This window comes from Typopeltis vanoorti, chromosome 9 (genome assembly GCF_054136105.1).
Source record: "Typopeltis vanoorti isolate ZY-2024b chromosome 9, IOZ_Tvanoo_1.0, whole genome shotgun sequence".
NCBI classification, from domain to species: Eukaryota; Metazoa; Arthropoda; class Arachnida; order Uropygi; family Thelyphonidae; genus Typopeltis; species Typopeltis vanoorti.
This window is the reverse complement of record NC_143557.1, coordinates 5964029-5985075: the sequence shown is the minus strand read 5'-3', so window position 1 is coordinate 5985075 and position 21047 is coordinate 5964029. Positions and strand designations below refer to the sequence as shown.

At 38.4% G+C, this 21047-nt stretch overlaps 1 protein-coding gene across 1 annotated transcript in view; it reads left to right on the top strand.

The window, feature by feature from the left end:
* The window catches only part of LOC150102861 (ankyrin repeat and fibronectin type-III domain-containing protein 1-like), a 355850-nt gene that overhangs the window by 255229 nt on the left and 79574 nt on the right, over positions 1-21047 (top strand). The window contains exon 21 of the mRNA XM_090397404.1: positions 5026-5175. Coding sequence (XP_090253530.1) covers positions 5026-5175 — 150 coding nt within the window. The remainder of the gene's footprint in view (positions 1-5025; positions 5176-21047) is intronic.

The window sequence follows — 21047 nt, the reverse complement described above, 5'->3', positions numbered from 1 at the left end:
TTCAAAGTACAGTGTACTTTCCAAAACCTTGATCAGAATTATAGGAAACACTCTGGTGACTGTAAGGAGAGAATAAAAAAAAATCTTAACATACAGTGTCATCTATATAATTATAACTTGTATTTGAATTATGATGCCAAGCAAGACGGCACTCTTTACTCAGCCAGATGGAACAGAACCTACACCCCAGATCTGTGCATAGTCACTAAAGACTCCGAAGACCACCCTCTACCATCAATCAGAACCATCCTTAATAGATTCCCTAATAGTCAACATCGTTCTACATTAATAGAGATAGGAACATCAATCCCAGTCATCAGCAGAACACAAATCATTAGATGGAATCTCTGCAGCTCCAACTGGACTGCATTTCAGAAACAAATCGAGCAAACCATTAGAGCAATTCCTCCCACTCCTAATTGCTATCCTAGATTTGTTAAACTACTCAAATCTGCAGCAAAAGCCTCTATCCCTACAGGCTACAGAAAACAATATATCCCATGTTGGAGTAGAGAAAGTGAGGCACTCCTAACCAAATATGAGGAATCTGAAGATCCAACTATTGCTAAGGAGCTCATATCAACCCTGGATAAAAACAGAAAGGAAAGATGGATCTCAACCATCAATGAACTCGATTTCATCACATCTAGTCAGAGAAGCTGGTCACTTCTGAGAAAATTAGGTGGAGCAGAGCCAACAACAGAGAAAACTCCTGATCAAATGGCTAACCATTTATTGAAAACCTCCAAGATTCATCCCAGCCCTACCAGGAAAATTGCTGTACAAGCTTCCACCAGACAAATCCTGAGAATGGAACCTGAGTTTGCTGAACTCATACACCCAGTACTTGGAAAGAGTTACAAATTGCCTTAAAACTTACCAAGAATGGCAAAGCTGCAGGAGTGGATGGTATACTCCCTGAGTTCCTAAAATATCTTGGTCAACATGGCCAAACATGACTGGCTGCTCTTTTCTCAGAAATCATCATGACTGGTAAACTACCAAAGCTGTGGCGAGAAGCCAAAATAATTGCATTGCCCAAACCAGGGAAAGATCCAAATGATGTGAAAAACCTGCGACCTATCTCCTTACTTTGCATCACCTTTAAGCTCTTTGAAAGAATTCTCCTTAAAAGAATGTCACCACTCATCGAAAGAGCACTCCTGACTGAACAAGCTGGCTTCAGGCCAGGAAGAAGTTGCTGTGATCAGGTCCTGGCCCTGACAACTTAAAGCTTCTTAAGTTGTCAGGGCCTGCTTCTTAAATTGAAGCAGGCTTCCAGAAGAAACTTAAATCTGGAGCCACTTTCATTGACCTAACATCAGCTTATGACACTGTCTGGATCAGGAGCCTCCTCTTAAAACTAGGAAATATTATAAAGTGTAAAAAAACTTTACAACTTTTTGATTCTGTTCTCTCCAACAGAAAGATCCGGGTCCATATTGGCCAAAAAAAGAGCAGGCCCAGATTCCTTCACAACGGTCTTCCTCAGGGCTCTGTCTTATCCCCTATACTTTTTAACATCTATGTGTATGATCTACCTCATACCAGATCAAGCAAGTATATGTATGCTGAGGACCTAGCGATCTTGCATCATTTCACCTCCTTTACCAACCTAGAATCAACCTTGAATACAGACCTGAACACCCTGGAAGAGTACTTTAAGCAGTGGTACTTGAAGCCAAATCCAGCATAAACAGTGTCCTCAGTATTCCACCTGTACAATGCAGAGGCGAATCAACAACTCAACCTTTCTTTCTGTGGAAAAATGGTAGAACACGAACCTCACCCAAAATACCTTGGGGTGAGCGTGGACAGAAGCCTAACCTATAAAAGGCACATCATCAACCTCTCCAATAAAATTAAAACCAGAAATAATATCATTTCAAGGCTTGCTGGAACAACCTGGGGTTGTGGTGCAGAAGTCCAAAGGTCGTCTGCACTAGCCCTCGCATTCTCTGCAGCAGAATATTGTGCCCCTGTCTGGGAAAGAAGTACACACTAACATTATAGACACCCAGCTAAACTCTACCATGCGCACAATTAGTGGGATAGTGAGAAGCACCCCTCTCTCCTAGCTGGCTGTTCTATCTAACATTGCTCCACCACACATATGGAGAAGACAAGCCTCAATTAAGGAATTTAATAAAGCAGTGAGCAAGCCACTCCTGCCCCTACATCAGACTCTCATAAATCCACCTAGTCTATGCCTCAAATCTAGTAAGCCTCTCTGGTCCATGGACGAACTCTCTTCAGCTGCGCTGCCATCAATATCTGACATATGGAGAGAACACTGGTCCAACAATCTCCCAACAAATGGCTTCCTGGTAGAAGATCCCTGTGTTCTGCAGCCTGGTTTTGATCTTTCTAGGAAGATTTGGTCATCAATAAACAGGATCAGAACTAGTCAGGGCAGATGGCTACCTTCTACATAAATGGGGGCTGTCAGATCACCCTTATTTGTGATTGTTCTCCTGTGGCTCAGACAATTACTCATATTGTGTATTTACTCATAATCATAATATTATGAGTAATATAATATTATAATTATGAGTAATATATAATATTACTCATAATTTACTTGGGTAATTACTCATATTGTGTAATTACCCAAGGCGCCAATTTCACGGTGGTGGCCTACAGGACATCCACAAAGTGATGGATGAGGCCTTAAATTGGCTTTTCAGCCTGGACCTTGACCTGTAGTTGGTGTGGCGGTGGTTATGGAGGAAACAGAAGATAATGGTCCCTCACCACGAAGACGTTATTCTCATAGTCTTCTCATGGTATCAGCAGAACTCCTCCTCATGTTAGAAGATGATGTAATGTGAAATGGGGCCCCCTCTAATGGATCAAGTTTTCTCACACAAGACGCAACTGCTCTCTAATTAAACCTAGGATACAGCTACATTTATGTTGTGAGAACATGCAGCCTTGTCATACTTGTTACAGTAGGACGATAATTGCCCCTGGCTTGATTACGGCAGGTTACTTTTGCTTTATTTTTTAAAAAAAAGGAAAGATTTAGAAAGCTGGTTGTGCCTTTTATGTAATGAACTTTTATATGTTAAGATTTTCATCGTTTGTTGCTGGAAATTGTGATTTGTACTCTTCACTTACCAGTTTCATGTAGCCATAAGCATAAATAAATAAATAAATAAATCTTATATCATTGCTTATATACATGAATGCAAAAACATAAATAGTTTTACTCTTACTTAGGTTGAACCATCATGAAATTTTCTACCCAGAAAGAGACAGTATATATAAGTGTGTGTGTGGTGGGGGGGTGGGGGTGAAAGAAAACATAATATCCAGTGCATAATAATAGGGATTAATATGAATCCATACAGATGTGAAAAATGGGGATGGATATGAATCTGGTGATTTGGATGAGAAGGTGGGTGATGGACAGATATCAGATTGGTTTATCGAAGTGTTGAATCTAGGAGAAGGCAAGTGGCCAGTGGTATAACAGAGGATTCAGTACTTGGTCCTCTATTGTTTAATTTGTATACAAAGGATATAGGAAATGGTTTGACAGGAAATTATTATTACATGACACCTCCAAGAAGTCCAAAGACTCATCAAGGGAGGGCACCAACTCTCCATCTCCACCACTCACTGTACCAACTATAGCAAATTGCATCATCTACACCAATACCATCTACTTCCCACCACCAGACTAGTATTTTCAATAGACAATCGCAAACATCCATGCCCATGGCTGGATTCAAATTTGCCACCTTTTGGCTGGACAGTGGATATGCTAGCCGCTCAGCCAACCAGGCCAGCAAATATTCGGCTGTTTTCTTATAATGCTAAACTGGGAAAGCAATGACAAATGGAGGTGATGCAGAGATCCTGCAGGAAGACTTAAACAGAGTAGGAGTATATGCAGAGTAGGCTGCTAGTTTAATGTGGCCAAGTGTAAGGTGATACACTTTGGGAAGGGATCAGAAGCTGTGGGCAGGGACTTGGGTGTGAATGTGAACAGGGAGTTGAAGTTTAAAGTGCATAGTGTGAAGTTAACTAAAACAGCACATCAAATTACGTGGTTGTTGAAGCAAACACTAACAAGCAGAGACAGAGAGGTTATTATTCTTGTATATAATTTATTATTATTGTGTAACACCCAAGGAGTTGGACTCATTATGGGAGAACACTCTACTACACACACATATAATCGTATTCCTTATCACTTAATTCTCCTACAGATCTGGACTTCTGGATTCCATAGAAATGAAGTTGCAGAGAGAATTCAGAGGCGAGTGACAAAGATTGTAAAAAGTCTGGAATGTTCCCTATAAGAAGAGATAGATTGTCTGTAAGCTTCGAAAATTAGCTGATAGGTGAAAACGATGAGACATGATAGAAGCATTTAAGTTATTAAAGGGGTTTTATTATTATTATTATTACCATCCCAAGACCTCATGGAGTCAAAGACTCATCTGGGAGGTCCTTTTATTACACACACAGCTCATCATACCGTGCCTTGAACACATTCAAACTCCTTGCAGAGACCACACACACTCTCAGGCAAGGCATTCCAATCATTTACAACTCTGCACGAAAAAAACCTGCCCTTCACTCCCCTACTCACACCATCTTTATACATTTTCCAGGGATGACCTCTGGTTCTCCCCCGATCTCCCACTATTATCGTATTGACTGAAGACTTTTTTCAGTATATGGCAAGAAGGGAGAGAACAGGGAGTCACTAATGGAAGTTGTATAAGAGTATGGCTAGCAAGGGTGTTAAAGGAGTAGATTTCTTGTTGGAGGGTGGTGTGAATGGGTTGCCATAAGTGGTTGTGGATGCTTCATCAGCGAGTTTAAGAAGAGATGTAAATATTGTGTGAATTTATGGCTAGTGTTGTGAATAATGAATTGCATATGATGAGTTGTCTGACTGTATGGAGTTACCTGTATAATAATAAAATAATAATAATATGGTAAAGAACACCTTTTGAAAATTATGTGTTTCATTTATGAAACAAATTTTTTTTTCATATTTCCTCGTAGTGAAGAATGGCAGTGGCTCCAATCTTTGGAAAACAATGAAAGGTGCAGTGTACCTACAGGCATTCAGCAAAAATTTCAAAGGGCCATCTCTCTAGCTTCTCGAACTCTGCTTTCTCAGTTAGAAATTTCTGAACATGCAGATATACATAGGTGAGAACATTTGAACTTGATTTAGATGGACTGAGTATAGACTATTTTAAACTTTTGTCTTAATAAATTTAGCACTGTATTTTTATTTAAATAGATTAATAAATATAACATTACAATTATTGAAATATGTAATCATTTATGTGTGGAAATTTTGTGATGTTATTAGAGATGGGTATTTCTGGAATGATGTCACATCAAAAAAAAAGGCCAACCTTTAGTAAATTAACATATTAGGGGTGCTTAAGGGTCAAAGCTGTATAACTGAGAGGAGACCTCCACATAGCCTTTAAAGGAATGCGGAGAACCGACCAGTCCAATCCTCACCTTCTCGTGGTGCACCCTGTTGGGTATCTATCTGGATACTGAACGAACGAGGATGGGCTGGCAATTTGGGATTTAGCCAACCAAATTGTATTCTTATTGGCTTAAACCAATATAGAAAATGATGGTACAACATGACAAAATTACATGCCGTTTGGGACGTCACCTGGTTAAACAAGACCCCCATTGTTTTTGCCAGAGAACCAGGGCAAACAGCGAAAAGTCAGCTACTGGAACAAATCTGAAAGCACACCCCAACTCAACATCACCAAAGTTAAAGATTGGTCCTATCAACATAAGAAGCCTGAATGGCAAAGAAATGGAGTTAGCTGAGGAATTAGATATGTACCAGATCGACATAATAGGGGGTGACTGAAACAAACAAAAAAAAAACTGGTGAGATCTTTCTGAGCAATAAATACAAAATGTTATATTCAGGGAATGACGATCAAGGAAAAGGAGTATCCATAGTAATCAACACAAAATATGAGGCTAATCTTCTTGAATGGCAGGCAATCTCAAGTAGAGTAATGTGGGCAAATATGAGAATGGGGAACTGGACAATGAGACCTATTTGTTGCCTGCAGTTCTACAGAAGGTTCTACTAAGGTAGAAGTGGAGGAATTTTTTAAAGCTTTAGAAAAAGCAACTGACACAATGTAAAAGGAAAAGTTGGTCCTTGTTGGGGGATCTGAATAGCAGAGTAGGAAGTGATTGTCAGACATACAAATATATTTTGGGAAAATTTGGAGAAAAGAGCAAAGCTAATAATAATGGCAAATACCTGTTGGATTTCTGCTCAGGACATGGACTGGTTATTACTAACACCATGTTCCAACATAAAAATGTGCACAAATTCACATGGAGAGAAGAGGCAGGAAATAAGAAAAGTCTCATAGACTATGTTATTGTTGATAGTGATGTTTTTTCCCTGGTGCAGGACACCAGAGTGTACAGAGGATTTGAAATTGGAAGTGATCACTATTTAGTCTTGAGCAGGATAAAATTGAATCTCATATTGAAAAGAATAACATGTAAGAAAATTTTAAACTGAATAAAAGTTGAGCAGCTCTCAGATGTGAAGTGTAGACTAAAGTACACAAAGATTATTGAAGAAAAAATGAAAGAGTTTGAGAACAGGAACCAAACCTTGGAGATTCAGTGGCAATCCTTGAAGAAAACCTTAATTGATTCAGCCAGAGAGGCATGTGATGAGGTTGTGTGCAAGGATAGAAAAATCAGAACTCCATGGTGGACACAGGAAGTTAAAGAGGAAGTGAAGGAAAAGAAGAAAGCATATCAAAAAGTTCCTGGCAAATAAGTCAGCTTGTGCTCTTAGAGAATACAGAGACAAATGTAAAAAAGCAAAACACTGTGTAAGATTAGCTAAACAAAAGGCATGAGAGGACTTTAGCAAGAACATAGAAAATAAATATCAAGAAGGTGGTAAGATATTCTGGAAGTTGTTGAAGAAGCTTAGAAATGGAGGAAAGAATGCTGTAAAAAGAGTTAGAGATGATAAAGGCAACATGAAAATGGGAGAAGAAAGATTACTTGAAGTATGGAGTAATTACTTCGAAAAATTGCTAAATGAAACATGCAGTGATAGCACAGTGGTAAAAAAAACACTCAACAGGCATACAGTCAGGAATACATATCCATACTTGAAGTAGAAAAAGGCATCAAAGGCTTGAAATGTGTTAAGGTAGCAGGAGTAGATGATATTCAACCAGAAATGCTTAAGTATAGTGGTATAAAAGTCTTACAGTGGCTGCACTGCACAGTTGAGAAGGTGTGGACAGAGGGACTAATTCCGTATGATTGGAGTAGAGCTCTCATAGTACCCATATATAAAAAGGGAAATAAAACTGAATGTGAGAATTACAGAGATATTTCCCTACTGAGTGTTCCTGGTAAGATTTATGCTAGTATACTTGAGAAACGGTTGAGAAGAATTGTGGAAGAAAAGCTTGGTGAAGAACAAACTGGATTCAGGCCAAATAGAGGCTGTAAGGATCAGATCTTCACTTTACGACAAATAGTCGAGAAATCATGGGAATATAACAAAGATATGTATTTAAGTTTTGTAGATCTGGAAAAAGCATATGACAAAGTGCCAAGAGAGAAGCTATTCAATATGCTACAGTTATATGGTGTCAATGGGGCATTATATCAAACAATACATAGTCTTTATTTGAGTTGCAAGTCAGCAGTTAGAATTGAAGGAAGTACAGGAAGATGGTTTAATATTAAATGTGGTGTGAGACAAGGATGTACATTATGCCATCTGTTATTCATTATCTATATGGATCACATTTTGAAGTAAAGTGGTATTTAACATGATATCAGAATTGGAGATGTTAATGTCAGCTCTTTGCTTTTTGCAGACGATGTTATACTTCTAAATAAATCTGCTACAAGTTTGCAAGATTCCCTGACTAAATTGAATAACTGTTATAATAGATATGATATGAAGGTCAGCAATAAAAAGACAAAGACAATGAAAATAAGTAGAATTGTAAAATATCAACTGTGTTGTGAACGGAGAACCTGTAGAACAAGTAAAACATTTCAGCTACTTAGGTATGATTTTTAAAGATGGTAAATTAAATATGGAAATAGACAACAGAATCAACAAAGTTGTATGGTAGGAATTCAATTGAATAAATTAAAATTAAATAAGAGAGAAATTAGTTAGAACACTAAATTAGCTGTATACAAGACGGTGTTCAAACCAGTTTTAGCTTATGATCTGAGAGTTGGGTCAGAAGTAAAACATTTGACCAAAGACTAGAGACTGCAGATATGAGAGTCCTGAGAAAGATTAGAGGCATGAACAGATGGCATCAATGGCAATATCATATTAAAAGCAAGGATATTAGGAAAGAACTTGACATTGTCAGCATCCAGGAATGCATTAGCAGAGCTAATCTTAGGTGGTATGGTCACTTAACAGAATAGGCAAGGAAAGATTGGCAAAACAAGTGTTCTCTGCCAGGTTGGCAGGAAAACAACCCCGAGGAAGACCAAGATATAGGAGGATTGATATGGTACAAAGTGCCTTAACGATAGAAATAAGAGATCTGATAATGTTGGAGTTTTGACAAGTAACAGATTGATTTGGAGGAAAATTGTAGATACGAAGATAGTAATGATAGAATTTTTCATGAGTACTATCATATTCTGTACACTCCTTGAGGGTACATGTCAGGAATTTGATAATTTTTTTTTTAAATTATGAACAATTTGACAAATTGCAGAAGGTAGCATTCAATTATTGATCTCACTTTTGATTTCACAATATGATAACATAGAACACTACCACATCTCTAATTATTTAAGTTTCAACACTAGAAATGAATTCATCTGAAAATTTTAAAGACAGTACTTGAGAACGAAAGTCTGGAACCGGAAGTGAAGAATACCAGATGATAGGTGTAAGGCAGTGATGGCTGGAAGACTAAGAATAATAGCTGGAAGAGTGAGTGTAAGAATATATTGTGGAGGATGTGATTGTGAATATGGAAGTAATTAAAAAAAAAAAAAAAAAAAAAAAAAGGAAAACTTGCCATGATTATGGAAGCAGAAGAGTGGCTTACTGATGAGGTAAAGCAACAGTGACTGCAGGAATGGAAGAAAGTCTGGCTAATGAACCAGACTTTCTAATGAATTTTTTATTTCTTGCTTGAATGCAAGAAATAAAAAATCAAATGATTAAGATGAGGAACAAGATCGCACATGTACAGAATGACATTAGATGTATAGTGGATATGACTGGATGAGTGCAAAAGAATAAAATGAGAGATTGTTGAGAGAAGTGGCGAATAACTCAAGAATAGCACTATATCGAGATTCTATCATAAAGGATGTGGTAGATGAGAGGGTGTGCAAGGTCTGTTTTCCAGGAGGGAGAATGAAAAGGGTGATTGACATGCTCGATATGAGAAGTGTGTGAAGGAATTTGTGGTTGGAACAAGTGATTTGGTTGGGCATCGGGAGAATATTAGTATGGATATCAGAGATTGAAGAGAGTGAAAGACAATAGTGTAGTAGGAAGAGAGTTTGCATGTTGCATTGGTATGACAATGATGAACTGGAGCAAAGATCATGAATGGAATGTTAGCAGAATGTGTGAACAAGAAAGAAGTGCAGTTTATAAATGTGTAGGATGAGTGGAACCGTGTAAGCAATGGACTGCATCTGATGGTTTTTGGAGTTGAGTTGTTTGAAAGGTTGCTGCAGAAAGTGCAATTAGTGATGGAAACAAGGTATTAGGATGTCAGAGATATGAATGAGCAGGAGAATGGACCAGGTGAGACTGTGGTTGTGAAGAGAGGAAATGTGAGTACAGGAACTCAAGTTGGATAAGTTAATGGGGTTTGCCACGGAGGTAAGGGAGACAGGGTATAAGAGAGTGGATTCTGAAAGTAGTAACGGATGCATGTATGTGGATAATCAGAATGGAATAGCCAGGAATACATTGCGAGTTAAGTCTGGGGGTGGGAGATGGGATATCATAAAGAGATTAAGCATGCGATACAGAGAAAAAGGACATTGTGGAGGCAGCATAAGAGAAGTAGAAATAACCAATTCCATGAGGTCTGCAAGGACCAAGCAAGGAGGGTGACTTGGTTGGTGAGGGTAGCTAAAGAGAGGAATGAACAGCAGTTAGCTAATGAAGCCAAAAAGAATCCTAAGGAGTTCTTTCGATATGTAGCCAGCAAAAGAGAGAATAAGTATGGAAGGATGACACTGATTGGAGAAAATGGTATAAAGACAGTTGTTGCGGAATGTGTGGTGGTGATACTTAATGAGCAGTTCATAAAGATCTTTCAATCTTGTGAATGTGACTTCATGGAGAGATTGAGAGCAGTTGATGATGGGGAGGAGAGACTGACTTTAGGTGAGCAAGAGGTGTATGGGGAGTTGAGTAAACTAGATGTTAATAAGGCTGTGGGACTTGATAATATATCACCACGTATTCTGAAAGAATGTGCCAGGGAGTTGACATCTGCTTTGACATATTTTTTAATATGAGTCTTGCACTCGGTCAAGTTCCTATGGAGTGGAATGAGGGCAAGATTGTGCCACTTTATAAAGGAGGTGATCAAACTCCAGCATCAAACTATAGGCTGTGTGTCAGGTGTTGTGGTTTAGTTGTTGGAGAAGCTTGTGAGAACTAGGATCCAGAGTTGGGTTGATAACAATGGTATTATCTTTGATGGCCAGCATGGATTTGCTAAAGGGAGGTCATGTTTTAGTAATCTACTTACTTATCACAATAAAGTGACTGCTTCCTTGGACAGAGGAAAAGGATACACAGTAATATACTTGGATTTCGAAAAGGCTTTTGATAGAGTACCTCATGATAGATTGACAGTCAAACTGGATATTAGATTGGTGCATTGGATTGGAGACTGGCTATCTGATAGGTATCAACAAGTTGTGTATGGGGGAGCGATATCCAAGAAAAGGAAAGTCACTAGTGGAGTGCCTCAGGGGTCTGTTTTAGGTCCATTGCTGTTTAACTTGTATATTAATGATATAGGTGAAGATTTGGATGGAGATATTCAGTTGTTTGCAGATGATGCAAAGTTGGGAAGAACCATGAAGTGTAGTGAAGATGTTGTGGCCTTACAGAAAGACTTGAATAGATTGAGTGATTGGGCACGGAAATGGGAATGTGAGTTCAATGTTGCAAAATGTAAGGTTTTAAAATTTGGAAAACAATGATGGGATGCAGAATTTATGCTTGTTGAGAATATATTGGAGGTAGAGGAAATAAGAGATCTGGGGGTGATAGTGGATAAGTATCTAAAATTTAGGGGACACATCGCCAAAATTGTGAAGACAACACAAAGGCTTCTGGGAATAATGCAGAGGACACTGACGTGTAGAAGTAGGGAGATTCTTGTTCCATTGTATAAGGCTTTGATTAGGATGCACATGGACTATTTTGCCTAGATTTGGTCACCGGGTTTTCAGAAGGAGGAAGAGATGTTGGAAAGGGTCCAAAGGAGACTGACTAAGGTAGTTTCTGACCTCTGGAATGTCGAGTATGAGGAAAGATTGAGAAGATGTAATTTGCAGAGTCTGGTGGACAGGAGAAAGAGGGGAGATATGATAGAGACATACAAGTTGGTAAGGGGTTGTTATAGGATCAGTGCTGGAGAAGTTTTACAGAGAATAGTGGGAGATCAGGTTAGAACCAGAGGTCATCCCTGCTAACTGTATAAAGAAGGTGGGAGTAGGGGAGTGAGAGGCAGGTTTTTTTCGTGCATACTTGTGAATGATTGGAATGCCTTGCCTGAGAATGTGGTGTCTGCAAAGAGTTTGAATGTGTTTAAAACACGGTATGATGAGCTGTGTGTGTGTGTGATAAAAGGACCTCCCAGATGAATCTTTGACTCCATGAGGTCTTGGGGTGGTAATAATAAGGGACAGATGTTGAGCAGACAGGAACAGGCGACAAGTCACAGATGGTGGGGGGAACACAAGTAGGACTGGTTATAGTCATCCAAGAAGTGAATTATTACTTATTATGAATGCCAAGAGTATCAGAAATAAGGGAGATAAAATTGTTGCATTGATTGAAGTTTTGTTCCTGAAAATAGTTGGAATGAGTGAAACATGGGTAGATGAGAATGAATTTCGACGCGAATAGAAATTTAGGGATATGATGTTTTTTTGTGAAGATAGGAAAGACAAGAAGTGAGAGCGAGCACTGTTGATGATAATAGAGGAATTTGTCTGCAATGTTGAGATGCAAGGGGGGGGGACGGAAGGAACAGCAGTTTTGAAGCAGCCTGCTGTGAAGTTGGAGGTTCCTAGAATGAGATATTTGGTGGGGTGTTGCTACATGCCAGGGAATGTGGAAGATGAAGACAAAGAAATGGATAGGCAACTTGGCTTAGTGAGCAAGCGAAGAGTGATCATTACGGCTGATTTCAATTATGGCAATATTGAATGGAATGAAGAGATAGTGTCAGGAAATAAGGAGAATGAATTTCTTGAATTCTTAATGATCAGCAATCTTACATATCATCTAAGGTTGCTGATCCAGAAGGATCAGTAATGTTTGACAATATGTAATGGACAGCACAAGTGAGCTAGGTGTTGTAGATTTGGTTATATCATCAGAGGATGTGATTGTAAATGGAATGTCTAATCTTCTGCCAGTTGGTGAGAGACCACAAAGTGATCACCTGAGTTACAGCTAATCATATAACTTCTATGAAGAAGAGATATATTTGGAACTACAAGGCTATAAAAGATTAGAAAGCAACTGGGAGCTATAACGTGGAAAGAAGAGTTGAGAGAAAAGGAGACAGACGCTGTGTGAGCATTGATCCAGAGATATTTAACAGCAGCAATGTTTCAGTGTGTTCTAAAGGCCTGGTTGGCCGAGTGGTTCGCAAATCCACTCTCCAGCCAAAAGGCTGCTGATTTTAATCCTGCCACAGACATGGATGTTTGTGATTGTCTGTGAAAATACTAGTGGTAGTGGTGGGTGGTAGATGGCGATGGTGTACTTATGGTTTGTTGTAGCTGGCGGATTGAGTGGTGGAAACAGTTGTAGAGCAAATGCCCTCCCTTGATGAGTCTTTTGACTCCCTGGAGGTGTCATGTTGTAGTAATTTGTAGTAATAATAATAATTGTAGTAAAAGGTGAAACAGCTATAAACAAGATAGGAGTAAAATGGATGAATGAAGAAATTAAGTGTGAAATCTAGAAGAAGGCACTGTAGAGGCAACACACGATGAATGCTGGTAATGATCAGTTGCATGAACAGTACAAAAATCAGGCCAGGAAGGTAACTTGATTGGTAAAACAGCAAAAATGCAGTATGAGAAGAAATTAGCCAATCAAGCTAAGAAATATCTTTGGACATTCTTTCAATATATGGCAAGTTGAAATAAAAATAACTATGGAAGAATGATGCTAGTTGATGACACTGGGCAGAGTGAAAACTAATGTAGAGGATCTAGTTGAAGTTTCAGTGATCAGTTCATCAGTTTATTTCATTCTTGTGAAGGCAATGTCATGAGAAGCTGGAACATAGAGGGTATGGTAGAGGTGAGACTGATGGTAAATGGGCAGGAAATACACTGATTGGAAAGAAATCAGTAGACATTCCCCCCCCCCCCCATGGGCAAGTTTCATTGTGCCAGGTAATGAGTCGCATGTTTGTAGCCAGCAGTGGCGACTCGTGGCTTGAAATCGTGTGGGTGCTGCAACTTTCGAAATATACATACACTGTAAGTACAGTGTATACGTGTTTGGATAAAATATCAAAATTATGGTAAAAATTTTTTTAAAAAAAATTAAACATGAAAAAAATATTGTTTATTATCGATAAAATTATACAGTTTTTGGTATAATTCAAAATTACTTAAAAACAAAATTCATCCATTTAATTGTAATTAAAGGAATGGATTTACAATTTTGGACATTACAATTAAATCCTTTAATTGTAATGTCCAAATATTTAAAGAGACAGAGTAAACACGATAAGCACTACAAGCTTTCTACTACTGGTGCAAACTGCATATAAACAACAGTGGAAATGCATGACGGACAGTGCCGCATTATGCTAATAGCTCGCATCTCACTATGACACGTATATGCTTGCATGCGTAGCAATATGACACTGTGGTAAACACAGTGTTCCTAGCGTCCTTCGCTCTCGTAAGTGCTACAAGATGGATTTTTATTACTTTTTATACAAAATAAGAGAATTGTATGGGATTGTTGATGATAAAATTAAATATTGCAAGCATACATACATACATACAACTTCAAGGCCCACCTTTCCTAATTGGGTTGTGGGGACAACAGCTGCAAGAGGAACTTCCAATGGTCACGATCCTTTGCCACCAAGCTCAGGTGTTCTGGTGGGATTTCCAAATGTGTCCACCCAAGGTTTTGGATATAATCTATCCAGCGAGTCCTTGGCCTTCCACGTGGCCTCCCACCCTCTGGCTTGGCAAAGAGGGCCTGCTGAGGGAGCCTCTCTTGTGGCATTCTGACCAGGTGCCCATACCAACGTAACTGTGATCTCTCAAGATGGAGAAGCAGCGGTTGAGTATTGAGAGTTTCCCGAATTACAGAGCTTCTGACTCTGTCGAGTCTTGTCAGCCCCGCAACCCCTCGAAGGAACCTCATTTCAGCCGCTTGGATTCGTGTCCACATTCTTTCGGTCATTACCCAACTCTTGTGACCATAGGTGAGGATGGGGACATAGACTGTATTGAAGACAGCCAGCTTTGCCTTCTGGCATAACTCCCGCTTCAATATTTCAATACCGAACGGCCAAGCTCCTGCAATATTGAGCTTGCTATGCCAATTTGAGTATCTAGCTCTAAGTCCCATTTTCCATCATTCGTTAATATGGACCCAAGGTATTTAAACTTCTTCACCTGCCTCATTGGGAACAGACTCCACTTACATTTAGAGTGCACTGGAATGGTTGTCTTGAGACCACAAATGTTTCAGTTTTGCCACACTGATCTTCATTCCGGCATCTACACTAACAGCTACAAACCTATCCAGGGTCCGCTGGAGGTCATCTGTGGAAGAGCTAAGCAGAACTAGCTCATCTGCAAAAAGCAGACATCCAATGCTACATCTTCCAATTCTGACATACTCACTGCCTCGGCTGTGCCTATCAATCCAGTCCATAAATATTATGAAAAGGAGGGGTGACAGAACACACCCTTGGCGGAGGCCAACGGAGGCTGTGAAAGGTTCAGACTTTGTGCTGTTTACCCTGACACAAAACTCTGGGCATTCATACAGGGACTTGATGGCAGCTAATAGTTGGCCATCCACATCAGAGAGAAGATGTTCCAGTTGCCTAAAGCCATAGTCTGGTGCCGTTGTCGTTGCCATTTCTGTCCTTTTGCAGAACCATTTTTTGCACTGCCCCTAAACACCTCCCCAAACGGGTAGTGGGCCCATCGATGGAGTTTCCTCTAGCAGAGTGCTGAGGAGTGGTGTCTAAGGGAGACTGTAACATATTTTTCGAACAGGTCCCTCTGCCTAAAACCCGAACGTGTCCCTTGGTAACCCACGCGACTGACAATGCAGTATTATTACAAGCAAATATAAATAAATTAATAAATACAGGTATCCCTTGCTTAATGTGCCGAAATTAATTGCAGCAATCCCTTGATATATGCAGCAAGAGTTTTGATTAACGTGCCTTTAACCCTGCGGAGCTCACAGCTGATCTGACAGATATATGCAAAATGTTTAATATAAATATTCTTACACAATTCCATGTGTAGTTTAGAGATCATGAGTAGCTGTGCATTCATATGTTACGAGTGATATTCCACACTGTTTTCTGCTCTCAGTTTTGTTTAACATATGTTATGTAAACGGTTGTGATATTTGACAGTAAATTGTATCGGAGAGATATACCACAACCTCTGATGTCAGTATAGTATGGTTTAGTTGTTGTTTTTTTTATTCTTTGTTCAATAATTTCTAGATTGTAACTGAAAATAAATAAACAATCATCTATTGCTGAAATAGATAGCCAAAGGCTTATTGATCTTACATCTCCTCTAGGAGATGTGCTTTACATTATGGAAAATACTAAGGAAAGTGATCTGGAGCTTATTTCACATTTACTATGAGTTGCCCATAAGGTTGCTTATGCTTGCATCCGCCAAAACGTTTAGTTTCTATATATTCGGCACAAAACTCTTGTAGTTTCTATATTCGGCTATGAAATAATGTTGGATTCAATATCCACTTAATTTGTACCATCATGTATTATATTTGCAGTGGTTTTTTTTTTATGTTTTATTGCTTGTTTGCCGAGGTCTGGAGAGTCATTTTGCTTGTTATCGTAGAATTTATGCCGAAAAGAAAAAAACTAAACCTGTCCAAACTACTCTTGATAACTTCTTTTGATAAAAAAAATTGCAGTAAATAATTTAGGTACAAGTATTTATTAAACATTTTCTTTGCATTCATTTTTTGTTTCCTAAAAGAGTACCATATAAAGCAAATTATTAATACAGTAATCGATTGTGGACAAATTGTAATTTTTACCGTTGATTATTAGATTTGATTAACGCGATTTTGATATATGTGGTAACATCGAGGGATTAATTAATCACGTTAATCGAGGGATACCTGTATATATACCGAGAAAAATTGGGGGTGCTGCAGTTCTGCAGTGCCTATGCATGAGCCGCCTCTGGTAGCCAGTATAAATTAGAGGAATATGATTGTTCCCAAGTTGGTGCAACTGTGTCCGAATGAAATTGCTGTGAGAAGGAAACCAGTGGATTTTGAAAGAGGTGTTGTAATAGGATGCCATGTTGCAAGCCTATCCGTTTCGGAAACTGTTGACAAATTGGGCCATCCCAAGTCAAAAATCAGTGATACAATACTGAGATGGAAGTGCAGGGAATCTGTTGCAGGATGATTCACCAAATGTAACCATGGGGTACGACAAAGGATATGTAAAAACCACAATTTGTTGATATGCTGAATGTGGAGTTCCAGGAATTGAATGGAACATGAATCTACACAATATCATTGGGAACTGAGGCTCACAATGTGGGTTTGCATGGTAGGACTGCAATATACAAGATCCGCATTACCTGAACCAATATGCAGCATCATCTTTAGTGGTGCAAAGAGCATGGAAACATGGAAAGCTGTGTTATGAAGTGACAAATCAAGCTACATCCTCTACTGAGGAGATGACAGTTGAGGTGCAGCAGATGCCCAGTTAACGTCTTTCAAGAGTGCGTAATTCCAACTAGGAAATTCAGAGGTTCCAGTGTGATTGTATGGTCCTGTTTCTCCTGGTCTGGCCTCAGACCTCTGTTTGTAGTTCCACTCCAAGAGGTAACTGAACATTATTGACAATGCAATGTTACCTACTTTATGGTGTTTCTACTTAACTGACAATTATCTCTTTCTGCAAGAACTGACCATTATCTCTTATGCACTATATCATAAGACCGCTTGCTGTAACTGCATGGTTTGTGGACATGAATGTCACCACACTTGACTGGCCTTCACAGAGTCCAGATCTCAACCCTATTTTAACATTATGGAATGAACTGGAGTGTCAGGTAAGGTCAAGGGATGTCTACTCCAAACAGCCGAGGACCTTATTACATGCCTATAAATGGTACAAAATTCCCATTTATCACTATCATACACTTGTAGAAATTATGGTCCATTGGATTTTTGCAGTCATCACAACAAAAAGGAGGGAGGTCCATATCTTATTAATGTGGACATCAAGGGCGCTTGCTCCTCACACTGTAGTGTCCATTAACTTCTTTACAAGCAGTGTGTTTGAGAAATTAAGTAAATCTGATGTTAAGAAGGTAATAGGATTTGACAGTATATCGCAACGTGTCTTCAGAGAATGCTCTGTGGAATTAATGACACATTTGGCAGGCATCAAAAGTATAGAAAGTCTTATATGTTCGTTGTACATCTTGTTTAACCCTTTCTGACCTGAATTTTTTTTTCCAAGTGAAAAAAATTTTTCTTTCTATTTATTTTGTCTTTTGGTCTAAAAAAGCAATAGTATCAAGCATTTTAATGAAAAATACATTTCAGGATAGGAATTCTGACCGACTGATTCCATATGGAATCATTATATTCTGGTAGCAAATATTCAACTTCTGAGCTTATGCTCTATAATCCAATATATGCATATTATTTTACTAAGTCATAAAAACCGATATTGGTAAGATTTATATGACTGGCTCTCAAATCTTAGGCAAATTTATACAGCCATATTTGTTGAGATTCGGAGTGTTTTGAGGCTTCTGTTGCTTCTAAGAACAATCTCTCTGACTTGTAAAAGCTTCTATGCAGCATTTTCGTTTTCTTCCAGTTGATCCTGTGTGCAGGGGTATCCAAAGCATGGTCTGCTAGGCTCGACTTACCATAGTGATTAGTGCCTGATGTATCTTTTATGTTCACTGATGCAGATGTCCATAATTCTTCCGTTTTGATCCTACCACAAAAAACCATAATGACACCAATGAATTATTATGTGGAATGAATAACTGGCCTATAGAAATTATAAAAAAACTAAAATCTAAGCACCCACTTACTCCTGGATTGTATGGCCTTCCAAAAATTCATAAAGAAGGTATACCATTACGTCCAATAGTTGATGGAATCTGTTCTCCTACTTACCAACTGTCCAAGTATCTTGCGAAGATTTTACAACACATTCACGTCTCGGATACTTATATTAAAAACTCAAAACATTTTATAGATAAAATAAAAAACATCCCTATTTTTGAAGAGGATATACTAGCAAACCTGGACATTACATCTCTGTTTACTAACATTCCAGTGGTTGAAGTCATCAACATCTTAGACAACTTGTTCCCAAGAAACATCACTACTTTGTTCAATCACTGTTTAACTTCTAACTATTTTATTTGGCAAAAAACTGTCTACAAACAACTCACCGGATTAGCCATTGGTAGCCCCCTCTCCCCTCCTTGTGCTGACTTATTCATGGAAGATCTAGAAGATAAAATCTTATCCCAGATCATTCCAAAACCGAAAATTTGGTACAGATATGTGGATGATATCTTTCTCATTTGGGATCATACGAAAGAAGAACTAATGGATTACCTTAGCCAAATCAATAGTTTCCACCATACCATCAAATTCACATTAGAAATTGAAAAAGATGGAAAACTGCCATTCCTTGACATCCTAATAAAGAAACAAACCAATAATAGTATCAACCTATCTGTTTATAGAAAATCTACAAATACTGGATGTTACCTCCATTTCAACTCGTCTCATCATATAGCTCAGAAACTTAGCATTATCCATATGCTCAAGAAAAGAGCTATACAGTACACAACAGATAAGAATGACCTACAAATGGAATTAACTACAACATCCAGAGAACTATCTTTAAATGGTTATCCAAAAAGAGACTCTACAACAAGATTCTCTTGACTGATATACCACATAGACGTGATGACGTCCAATACATCAGTACTATTACTATTCCATTTGTCAGCAGCATTTCCAAAAAATTAGCTAACCTTTTAAAACCACATAAGATCAGAGTGGCATTCAAACCAATCAACACTATTCGGAAATTTTTAAAATCACCGAAAGATCCTCACCCATTCTACAAGTACTCTGGAGTATATAATATACCTTGCTCATGTGGTATTAGTTACGTAGGTCAGACCTCTAGAAGCTTTGAAACGAGAAAGAAAGAACACATAGGATATGTCAGAAATAACAGACAAGACATTTCAGGCCTTTCATGCCACTTTGCCTCTACTAACCATCACATTGAGTGGGATAAGAGCCTTATGCCATACATAGAAGATAACTACTATTCAAGAACCTTTAAAGAAGCAGCTACAGTCACCCGTAACACTGAAAACCTAAACAAGAATCAAGGTCTAATTTTACCAGAAATTTGGAAAACTTTTATCAGATCATTAAACATCAAAGAAAGGAACTTTCATAACAATTACGTAATGAGCCATAACGAATAAATCACGTTAACGAGACACGCACATTGTCACGCACAATACCAATTTTTTGTATGAATTAGAACCATCAGTTATAACCTAGTCTGTAACCTTCATTTTAGCTTACTAGTTTGTATTCCCTGAGGATGCCAATAGAAAAAGATTGGCGAAACATGTAGGAGGATAAAATAAAGCTACTTGACAAAGATTATAAAAAAAGTGTAATAGTCTTATGAATAATTGTCAAGAAAAAAATTCAACATACAGAACAAGATAGTTTTTGGGGTATATTTCATAGATACCCCTACCACAACAAACCTAATAGCATTAAAACCTGCTTGAGCCAGAGCATGTTATATGAGACGTCAGAGTCAAAAATAATCCTGGATCTAATATACATCATTGATTAAAAAAACAATCAGTGCAAAAATTGTATGGGATAAAATCCAGAAGATGAAAGGTAGGTATAAAACACACTCTTTGTCTACTTTGGAACATAATGGATGTATTGTTCCTGATCCCAAAGCTATTACAGATACTTTGAAAGTAAACTTTGACAGAATCTCAGCATTGGTTTCATAGCCTCCTGAATTCTTAACATTGAAAGAGCAACACGAGAAATAGCAACTAAGCTTTTGCACAAAGTTGATGGGAAAGTGTTTTATCATCGTGAGGTGATAAAACACTTCCTATCACCTTCTTACAGAGAAAGAGATCCTGGATACTTGGCATAAGTCAATTGTCATTGCTATCCCAAAATAGGCAAGAATCCAGCTGAATTCTTGCCTGGTTTTTCTCTGACTAGCTGTCTTTGTAAGGTTTGGGGGGGGGGGAATGGTAAAACACTAAGCTGCTATGGTACTTAGAAAACAACAGACTTCTTTCGCATGTATAATGTAGCTTTTGCAGACACCAATTGACCTTGGACCATTTGGTCTGTTTTGAAACATATATAAGAGATGCTTTCCTGATACAAGAACATGTGGTTTCAGTATTCTTTGACATGAAAAAAGCTTCTTTCACAGCCTGGAGATATGATATCT